Genomic DNA, 11,360 nt, shown 5'->3' with positions numbered 1-11,360 from the left:
ACGACGCCATTGGCAGGGGCGGCCGGTCGATACCGAATTCTTTTCTTGTCAGGGCCCGTTCATCGTCTCGCCGTGTCTCTTGCTACGTCGGCCCGCCGGCCTCTCTACCTACTCGCTCGCGTACGTACCGCCCAGCACCAACCCCACTAACGGACCACGCACTGCCGCCGCTAGCTGTTGCCGGGCGGGAGCGTCCCCGTGGCCGTGCGTATAAAAAGCGATCGATGGGTCGGTCCAGAACCCGCGGCTGACAAGGCAGAACAGAGCATCCTCGTGCCCTTGGACACCATCGCCCGCCACTCGAGAGCGCTATAGGCTCTAGCTAGTGGTGGTGACAATGGCGGCGGCGAAGTTGGTGTTGGCGATGCTCGTGGTGGCGGTTGGCGTCGCGGCGGGGGAGGGCGGCGGGAAGCTCCGGCAGGGGTACTACGAGCAGAGCTGCCCGCGGGCGGAGCAGATCGTGAAGCACTACGTGGAGCGGCACGTCCCGCACGCGCCCTCCGTCGCCGCCACCCTCATCCGCACCCACTTCCACGACTGCTTCGTCAGGGTACGTACCTATGATCTTCCTTTCCGTGCACGGCGACGGAGACGGCAATGCCGGCGCGTGTCTGTTCTGGGTCCTGATCGATGGGCATGCTGGTGGTGCAGGGATGCGACGCGTCGGTGCTGCTGAACGCGACGACCGGCGGCGGGGAGGCCGAGAAGGACGCGACGCCCAACCTGACGCTGCGCGGCTTCGCCTTCCTGGACCGCGTCAAGGCGCTGGTCGAGCAGGAGTGCCCCGGCGTCGTCTCCTGCGCCGACATCCTCGCGCTCGCGTCCCGCGACGCCGTCGGCGTCATCGTAAGTGCTCTGCCTCCATCTCCACCCACGCACAGCATACACGTACGCAGAGCACACGCGCGCCTCGGCGACTGACCGATGCTGACTGAAAAAAAATGCAGGGCGGGCCGTTCTGGCGCGTGCCGACGGGGCGGCGCGACGGCAGGGTGTCGATCAAGCAGGAGGCGCTGGACCAGATCCCGGCGCCCACCATGAACTTCACCGACCTCCTCACCTCCTTCCGCGCCAAGGGCCTCGACGTCGCCGACCTCGTCTGGCTCTCAGGTAACAATTCCCACCAATTATCACAAGATTAATTAGCAAACTAAGCATCGTACCCGAGTTGATGGCATATCGATCATTGGCACCGACACATGCACGGTGATGGTGATGGCGAAGTCTAGTGACGCACAAGCACTCAAGCAGACATACAGTTGAGTGAGTAGTGAGAGGAACTTGCTAGATTCGAGCTTTTATGTCCATGCGGCGGCTATCTAGCTAGCCGGTAGTAGCTACCAGACGCTCTACTTTGTACTACCCACTCACACAACATGGTCACATGAGAGGACCATACGTGTTGCTTGCTGAAACGGATGGCTCCAAGATAAAAAGAAAAGTAAAGGGAACCACAAATCTTGCCGACACTATGTGCAGTTCCACAAAAGCACGAACCGTATATGTTAGCCGTTTAAAACTTTGGTCCATGTTGATATCATTCCCAATAGCAATGGGCTATGCATTAGTATTTATTCTAGAGACTAGAAAGGTTGTTGCACGGCACGGTCATAGATGTTGAAACGCTAAGTTGCTAACTACTACAAATATTAGCTTGGAACAATGACAGTAAGGACAAGGACAATGATTTGTTGAATTTTCGGACATGACCGCGATACAAGTACACATGAACCGACAAGGACATCTCCACTCAACTGTGTCACAGTCTGCCAAGTTTTTAATTACCAACTTAGGTCATTGATTCACATGTTTTTATATGTAATAAACATTAATGGGCAACCTGTTCCGATGTATACCTACTTGCTACAGCTGTCTGCCTGCTAACCACATTGGTCCACTAATTCCAGCCTGTTTAGATTGACACCTTATAAGAAAATTAAGTTCCATATGTTGTTTAAACGGCACAATCTAATGAATATTTTTGCAATAGTTTAGCATTAGTAAAACTTACTGAATTGCACTGTATTAGTTGAACTTGCTCAGTTCTGCACTTGTTATATTGTCTTCACCACCTCACCCGACCATCATGTGCCAATACCACTCAGGGGCACACACCATCGGCATCTCGCACTGCAACTCCTTCACCGAGCGGCTATACAACTTCACCGGCCGCGGAGGACCCGGGGACGCCGACCCATCTCTTGATGCGGAGTATGCTGCCAACCTCCGCCGGACCAAGTGCACCACACCCACGGACAACACCACCATCGTGGAGATGGACCCTGGGAGCTTCCTCACCTTTGACACTAGCTACTACCGCGGCCTCCTCAAGCGCCGGGGACTCTTCCAGTCCGACGCTGCGCTCATCACCGACACAGCGGCGAGGGCCGACGTCGAGAGCGTGGCCAAGGGTCCCTCAGAGGTGTTCTTCCAGGTGTTCGCACGGTCCATGGTGAGGATGGGCATGATAGAAGTGAAGACCGGTGGCGAGGGGGAGATCAGACGGCATTGTGCCGTTGTCAACAGCTAGTGGCGTGCGTCCTTGGTGGCACATGGACGACTGTGTTTGTATGTTTAGTTGCATTTTATTTTATTTTTCCTTTTTGTGTATGGTTTTTGTTTATTCTCTCTTTGTAAGGTGGTTTTCTAGTTCTTGTCCAGGTGATATATGTCTTGTTTCTCTTTTGATGAAAGTAAACAAATAAACAAGGAACACGTGTTACTAAAGCACGAAAGAGTATGTCACAATGATATAGATACGAATGATGTTGATGTCACTGGATTTTCAACCTGTCTCTTTTAATGCAAGATTAATCCGGACTACAAAGTACCCCAAACATAATAAAAAAATACATCAAGGTATACGAACCACCGAATGGCCATTGTCGTCATCAGAACGGAATCTGTGCCGGAGCTTCGTTTGATCTGTCCCGACGGGTGAACTTGAGGTGGGTCAGAGCCCGGAAGACTGACTCGAAGAAGCACCACCATCTGTCCGAGCGCTGCTCCTGCGAGGACTAAAACCCTATCTATCTATTAGCCAGAGTCAAGGCACCAAGATCCCCTCCCTTCCACTAGTCGCCGGAGCGGTAGGCGGAAGGGAGACGAATCCCCGCGCTTGCGGGAGAAGATCAAGGGGAGAAGACGACTAGGGAAAGCTTTTTTTTTTGCAGAGAACCACAGGTGGATTTTTAACTTGTAGCTGCTGGACAACCAACTCCACGAACAATACTTAAACAACAAAACTAAACATCATTACAGAGAAATGAACTAGCCAATTAAACTGTTAAGCTTACACCCATTGTGGCCCCGGCCACTTATTTTTAACAGGAAACTCTAAACTATCTAAAACTTGCACATCTTTTTTCTTCTCCAACATTTTTTACCTCCCGCTCCTTTCAATCTCCATATTAATCACACCAGTCACGCTATTAATTACTCGAAGGATCATATGTTCCCAGCCTTTGCTTCCTATGAATAAACTCAATAGCCACTAGCAGAAAGCCTAACCAGCTTTTCTCGTAGATAAGAGCAAGAAGAACCATACATGAGCCTAACCAGCTTTTCTTGCAGATAACAACAAGAACCATGCATAATTAAAGAGTATTGTAACCCCCCTGTCAAACCCACCGATTCACTCATCATTTCTAGGTCGTTTCATCTACGATCTAGACGGGCCCCACAAACGAACCTAGGCTTTTCGTGCACTTTGTCATCACTTGTGCGCACCTAGAAACAACTTCTCAGCCGTCCACCCATCCTCAAATTACTTCGAGCCAATCACACTTAGCTTAGAGGTTCCTTGTGGATGGGCTTCCTGAAAAGAAGGTGCACCTTATTGATATGAGTAGCCTATGATTCCTATTAAGAGGGATGTCACAGGTATCAACTCGGGTTCTTCCACCTCCATCAGGATCTCCCAATACCTCATATTTCTATAGATCACACGACTGGTTAGGCTAGTGAGCGAGTAAAAGAAAAAGCGTAAAGTAGTGGGTAGATAAGGAGCGGCAATGAAGCTAGACAAACAACTTATAAATAAAGATGAGACAATGAAAATATGAAGAAGGGTAGTCAGAATTTTAAGAGAGTGGAAAAGGATGGGACTCCGCGACAGACACATTACACTATGAGTAACTAATGAGAAGTACAGAGGAGGACTTATAGGACATTAAGAATAATGTTAGGAAGGAATGCATGCATGTCAAATTTTTAGTCAAGTTGGAGGTGAGGTAGTGTTGTTGACATGCTGGACATACATCAAGAATGTAGACGAACATGGATATCAGAGTTAATCTTGATTCTTTCCAACGTAAAGGAACATGGTTGACCTCCGGTGCCCGATGGCTTATATGTAACCCCTTTTCACCTTGGAATCATCAAGCATTTTTTGCTCTACCGACACATAGCGTTTCCAGGCGATCTTTGTTTTCAACCCTGATCCTAAACTCTGTCGGGTGAGGAATTCAATGCCATCATCACCAACCTAGATCATTGTTCTCCAAGATGGGTTCTGAGTAGTCTACTCCCTGAATTACGGGTTCATGGTAGTAGCCAATGTTGTAATCTCTCCATCTAGGTGTGTTTGTACGTTCAATACAATAACCATATGAGCTGTCCTACATGATTATGGTTTATCAGATGTATTTGTCGTGGTGATTTTCCATTTTAGATGGATAGTCACTACTGAAAGAGGACCCCCATCTCCTTGCGCCAGCCAAGATGGGAAGGAGAAGTCCTTCCCCTACCTAAATCTGGCCTCCCTAGGAGGAAATAGGAGGTGCCTCCCTTATTGGGCTTTGGTGGCCCAATTCTCCATCGATCACTTAGCCTTTTAAGGCTCGTTGATATTAAATTAAATATAAAAGCCCTCTAACAATTACTAGAGCATATTATAAATAATTTAACATCACTGGAAATATTTTCCACCTATATATTATTTATCGGTAATACCCGCTATTGCCTGATAAACTCTGAAACCCTTCTAATGACCCCGAAATGCTTCCGGTTCCTCTCGAAACTATTCTGAATATTAACAAAAAATTCCATAAATAAATCCTCGATACTCTTGTCCTACTAACACCCATCAGATCCTGATTACCTTAAGCTCGTGAACAAAATTCGTTCGGTTAATGACCGATAGTGGAACCGTTGACGTCTATATCGATCCCTATGATTACACGAATGGCATTCAAGTGAAACTTTGGTTATCATGTGATGTCCCCTTTGCTTCACGATACTTTACAAAACTTGGGGTGCATCGGTATCCTCCCGAGTCATGCACATGCTTACTATACCATTGATCCCGTTGGTTTTTTGTCTTCTTTCTCATTGAAATGTTCTGGCATCCCAGTGAATTAGTCACCTATGTCTGGCTAGACGATGATGGATGTCGTCACATCGAGAGGGCCCTAAGAATATCTCTCCATTTTCAGGGGAGCAAATCCCACTCTTGAGATATCTAGTCCCTTGTCAATCTTTCCGATGAACCCGTAAATAGTCATTATGATCACTATGTTACTGATGGTGTTTGAGAAACTCCAAAGTCAATCATACGGGAGGAAGTGACTATGATACCCTCATGGTCTGAGGAACTAAAAAGCACATGCTAACACTCTGTATTATAACATATTTTAGATGCTATTATCACAAAGTATAACAAACAAGATTGGGTCGATTCAATATGATCGTTCTTCTAACATCATATTTTGAATGTTACTTTAGGACTATCATTACACTTAACGATATCCTAAGATCTGAAAATCATGATCACCAACAACACTTCAGCCAGTTTTAAAGGCAAGACCGGGAACCTATATTATACCGTTTATCATCTCACACATGCGTATGAGTTTTCCTCTGAATTAATTCAATATTCCAGAATCATAGCAGCTATAGCATAAATATAAACTCTTAATTATGAAAATGAAAATATAATAATACAATATTATTGCCTCTACGGCATATTTCCAACATCATCATGGAGCAAAGAGGTGCTAGGTGGGCATCTCTCTTCTTAGATTTTGTATTCATTTTCCGCTTCTGCATTGATCGGTATATTGACTATGCATTCTTGATGGTTTTTCATCATATTGTTGTAGAGGCATGAGTTAATTTTTTAAATCTTAGTTCAATGCATTAGTAGGATTGCCATTATTTGAAAAACACATCGTTGTTTTCAAAAGTTTCCACTACCATCATGATGCAAGAGGGCATGGTCATTATTTTTATTTGTAGTGTCTTTAAGTTAGTATGGTCTCAGCTTGAGAAGCATCAAAAGTTTGGCTGAAACCTATGAGAGCATATATACACACAAATATGCGTTAACTAGAGAAGAGCAATAAGAGGTGGTATTTATGAAGTTTTAATGCTTCTCTACATACAGCTGGTGTGGTGTGCTAACCTCCCCTTGATCTTATTCCATCATTTTTTGTCACTTCAAGATAAATTGAGGCAAAACTATCAGTAGCACCTTGCCCGACCCCATTACCTAGACCATACTATATATGTCTCACTTTCCATCATAAGAGAGATGTGGAATCAACTGAGGCTTAGGGATTGTTAATTACTCTACTTCTCCATGTAATAAAGTGGAACAGATCGAGTAAATTGCATATTCGTTCTCATGTTTGTTCATTACCCTAGGCATGTGAGGTATCAGGAGACAAGAAAGGTTACAAAGTTGTCATATGCTACTATATATGCTAGCAGCAAATTATGTAGAGGGAGTTAACTTCATACTTTCCCATGTGTGCATGGCATTCGAGAAGAGTGTGCTAACTGTGTCACTGCATAGTGCCCCAAAAATTTAGGCCCCGCGGGGAAAAGCACTTGTGGGGGCTTCAGTTACATAAATATGCACGGAACCATGATGCAGCCGCACATAAGCTCAGAACCAGACATGCTGTGATTGTTTTTACGATGATCTATGCATTGGAACAGATTGGCGTGAATCATAAAGAGGTGGTTATGAAGCCTACATGTGCTACTTAATCCTTCATCGCGGTAACACACTAGTACCTCCTTCCTGATTTATTTGTCCTCTTTGTATTTTATGCAGAATTTTAATGATAAATTTAACTAGCAAAATGTTAATGCGTACCACAAAAACTTATGTTGTTGGATTCGTATTCGAATGTACTTTCCATTGATATGATTTCTGTTATGTATAATTTATATTTTGTTAGTTAAAATCATGGTCAAAATATGACATGCAATATGATAAGGACTAGTAAATCAGGACGAAGGTAGTAGGGAATAAAATAGCAAAAATTCATTGGACTATGTGAACCTTGTCTGCACACAGGCATGTGTTATGTTTGTTTGAGTATGTGAAGTTGCACAACACGTGTAATTGGTGTCGAAAGTTAGAAAATACGGAAAACTGGTGCCGGAACTTGTCCCAGTGTGTACGTGGTTCATTTCTTTCTATAGTCGTATACGCCGCACACATGGCATGACAGTGTGGCATCGGTCCCACTATTAGTGACTGGGCGGGCTAGAGTGTTTTTTAAACCCACCTAAATTAATACAAAAACCTTATAAAAAAGCCCCTGAAACGCCACTATAGGTCTTTATGATCGATGTTTCTCATATGTCAGTGAACAGTACAAAGAGAAAATCCGTAAGAATTGTAAGGGCATCTTCAACACCGATCCACAAATTTTCTCTGGTATTCGTCCATGGACAGGTTGACCAGTCCGCTGACACAAATGCGGGATGCAGCCATCCAACGCTGTCTGCATACATTTCAAGCCGGGTTTCAACTAATCAGACAAAATTCATGCAAACATGATGGATTTCAATAGAGTTCGGATAGAAAATAACACAAATCATTCATATATAGCATGCAAATAAGTATAATGCAAGAATAGTTCAAATTCAACGAGATTAACCGGATGTTCTATAAGTTTTTCAGTAACGGATCATGTCGACCACACATACTACCCTTCAACTTCATGTGTAAATGGTCGTACCTCTATCCAGTGATACATCCTGGCAGCCGTGAGCAATGTCCACCTTGCCTCCAGGATATCAACTGCGCCACAAACCTTGGTGGCGGTCCTGTGGAAGACTACTATCGATACGCTAACAACCTCATATTTGCGTTGTTGGATCATGTGCATGTCATATGGCGGACTGTGCACTCGTGCATGAAACAAATCATGCCAGCGCTACCAGAAGAGCCCCGCTCCACTCCTGCCTATGAAATCCATGGATACGGCCAACCAGGCATCGCACAACAACTCATCCGCCATGGTCGAGTACCCCGCCATCATTCGTTCTCTAAAAAACAACATGGCATTCGAAAATAAGTTCAATGGCATTTGACCGAACACCTACCGGGTGTGGTCTCCACCATGGACATTGCTGGTATAGGTGTCGGAGTCTACCTGCCTACAAATGGGTTCTGGGTGGACGACGCCATCATAAAAGGTGAGCGGGAGCTTTGGTGCTGGTTGCGGAGGTCTGATAATGCATGTGTGCTATCGAGAGAGGTATAACAGTGGTGTCGGGGGAGGAGGTTGTGGATGCAAAGCAAGGGGGGAGAAGGGGCGGATTGAAAGAAATGGGACCGGGAGGGGGATTTAGTGGGTCTAGGCGTTGGAGTCCCACATGGCCGCTGTCCAGACTCTGGCAAAGCCCCTCAACTTTGTTTCTACTTGCACGAAAAAGTGCGTCCTAACCACTCAGTGAATCGATACAGACCCGCATTGGATGGCACAGGACGTACGGACCGCGTGATCCGGATGTATGCCGGAGATTAGAGGGTCGGCATTGGATATGCCCTAAGCTCCCAAAAAAATGGAGAGACGTGAGCACTCTAGGATTGGATTGTCACATGGGACCATGTTAACAGCCGACGAGAAGGTTTGTTTTCCGCTGGGCTCACCTGAGCTCTCATTGCTCTTTATTCAGAAAAGGAGAATTTACCTTCACCTTCTGCATCATTATGATGAACACAATCACATATTATTAAATTCAATTACCAAACACCAGTAATGAAGTATACAAATAAAAAAATCACAACCGACGAAAATACGAATATATGGCTACACACATAACCTACTACTGGACCGCCATCCAAACCGGTTGTACGAATCCTATGCTACCATCTCCTATTGGTTAAACCCAGATACCATAAGCTCCTGCACTTCCGCAAGACGTAGTAAGGACCATATACGGATCCATCGTGTAGCTTGGAAGATAACCTACAAAAAAGGATGAACTTTTTCTGTTAAAGACAAAATCATTGCAAGATAGTTCCATAAAATCCAATGCAAGGCACATAACTTCCACATGGATCAATTGAAGGAAATATTCCCTAGAGGCAATAATAAAGTTATTATTTTTTTCCTTAATTCATGCTAGAATTGTATTAATCGGAAACTTAGTACATGTGTGAATACATAGACAAAACATATAGTCCTTAGCATGCCTCTATTTGACTAGCTCGTTAATCAAAGATGGTTATGTTTCCTAACAATAGACATGTGTTGTCATTTGATGAACGAGATCACATCATTAGAAGAATGATGTGATGGACATGAACCATCTGTTATCTTAGCATTATGATCGTTACAGTTTCATTGCTAGTGCTTTCTTAATAACTTATACAAGTTCCTCAGACTATGAGATTATGCAACTCCCGAATACCGGAGGAACACTTTGTGTGCTACCAAACGTCACAACGTAAATGGATGATTATAAAGGTGCTCTACAGGTGTCTACGAAGGTGTTTGTTGGGTTGGCATATATCAAGATTAGGATTTTTCACTCCGTGTTTCGGAGAGGTATCTCTGGGCCCTCTCGGTAATACTCATCACTATAAGCCTTGCAAGCATTCTTACTAATGAGTTAGTTGCGGCATGAAGTATTACAGAACGAGTAAAGAGACTTGCCGGTAATGAGATTGAATTAGGTATGATGATACCGACGATCGAAATTCAGGCAAGTAACATACCGATGACAAAGGGAACAACGTATGTTGTTATACGGTTTGACCGATAAAGATCTTCGTAGAATATGTAGGAGCCAATATGAGCATCCAGATTCCGCTATTGGTTATTGACCGGAGATGTGTCTCGGTCATGTCTACATAGTTCTCGAACCCGTAGGGTCCGCACGCTTAACGTTCGATGACGATTTGTATTATGAGTTATGTGATTTCATGACTGAAGTTTGTTCGGAGTCCCAGATGAGATCGGACGTGACGAGGAGTCTCGGAATGGTCGATACGTAAAGATCGATATATTGGAAGGCTATATTCGGATATCAGAAAGGTTCCGAGTGATTCGGGTATTTTTTGGAGTACTGGAGAGTTATTGGAATTCGTCGGGGGAGGTATTGGGCCTTAATGGGCCATACGGGAAAGGAGAGAAGGGCCTCAAGGGGTGGCCGCCTCCCCCCCCCATGGGCTGGTCCGAATTGGACTAGGAGGGGGTGGCGCCCCACTCCTTCCTTCTCCCCTCTTCCTCCTTCCCTCCTTCTCCTACTAGGAATAGGAAAGAGGAGTGGAATCCTACTTGGACTAGGGAGTCCTAGTAGGATTCCCCACACCTGGCGCACCCCCCTTGGGACGGCCACCTCTTCCCTCCCCTCCTTTATATACGTGGCCAGGAGGCACCCCATAGACACACAAGTTGATCAAGCTAATCTTTTGGCCGTGTGCGGTGCCCCCTCCACAGGTTTCCACCTCGGTCATATCATCGTAGTGCTTAGGCGAAACCCTGCGCCGGTAACTTCATCATCACCGTCGCCATGCCGTCGTGCTGACGGAACTCTCCCTTGTCCTTAGCTGGATATAGAGTTCGAGGGACGTCACCGAGCTAAACGTGTGCATACCATGGAGGTGCTGTGCATTCGATACTTGATCGGTTGGATCACGAAGATGTTCGACTACATTAATTGCGTTACATAATGCTTCCGCGTTTGGTCTACGAGGGTACGTGGACACACTCTCCCCCCGTTGCTATGCATCACCTAGATAGATCTTGCGTGATCGTAGGAAATTTTTGAAATTACTGTGTTCCCCAACAGTGGCATCCGAGCCAGGTCTATGCCTAAATGTTATATGCACGAGTAGAAACACAAAGAGTTGTGGGCGATAATAGTCATACTGCTTACCAGCATGTCATACTTTGATTCGGCGGTATTGTTGGATGAAGCGGCCTGGACCGACATTACATGACCGCGTTCAGGAGACTGGTTCTACCGACGTGCTTATGCACATAGGTGGCTGACGGGTGTCTGTTTCTCCAACTTTAGTTGAATTGAGTGTGGCTACCAAATAGGCTGCATCATACGGGGAACCGCCACCATCAACGATGAGAAATTAAAGAAGATACCAAATATGGTGC

General features: G+C 45.4%; 1 protein-coding gene across 1 annotated transcript; it reads left to right on the top strand.

Moving 5' to 3' along the window:
• Nucleotides 1-234: 234 nt before the first annotated feature.
• LOC100415852 (peroxidase 3) lies at nt 235-2,751 on the top strand. Its single transcript, XM_044580265.1, has 4 exons — nt 235-550; nt 652-846; nt 948-1,110; nt 2,106-2,751. Exons 1-4 carry the CDS (start codon nt 338-340, stop codon nt 2,528-2,530), a joined length of 996 nt encoding a protein of 331 aa, XP_044436200.1. The 5' UTR covers nt 235-337; the 3' UTR covers nt 2,531-2,751.
• Nucleotides 2,752-11,360: the final 8,609 nt, after the last annotated feature.

The sequence above is a fragment of the Triticum aestivum genome, chromosome 7B (genome assembly GCF_018294505.1).
Source record: "Triticum aestivum cultivar Chinese Spring chromosome 7B, IWGSC CS RefSeq v2.1, whole genome shotgun sequence".
NCBI lineage: Eukaryota > Viridiplantae > Streptophyta > Magnoliopsida > Poales > Poaceae > Triticum > Triticum aestivum.
Note: the sequence above shows the minus strand (reverse complement) of the source record. Positions and strands in the feature narration are given on the sequence as shown.

What these genes read in the sequence shown, in the direction of transcription:
- LOC100415852 (XM_044580265.1), top strand. Translation starts at nt 338, where the DNA reads ATGGCGGCGGCGAAGTTGGTGTTGGCGATGCTCGTGGTGGCGGTTGGC. An exon ending in TCCACGACTGCTTCGTCAGG is followed by an intron (nt 551 to 651) that starts GTACGTACCTAT and finishes CTGGTGGTGCAG; the next exon opens with GGATGCGACGCGTCGGTGCT. An exon ending in CGACCTCGTCTGGCTCTCAG is followed by an intron (nt 1,111 to 2,105) that starts GTAACAATTCCC and finishes AATACCACTCAG; the next exon opens with GGGCACACACCATCGGCATC.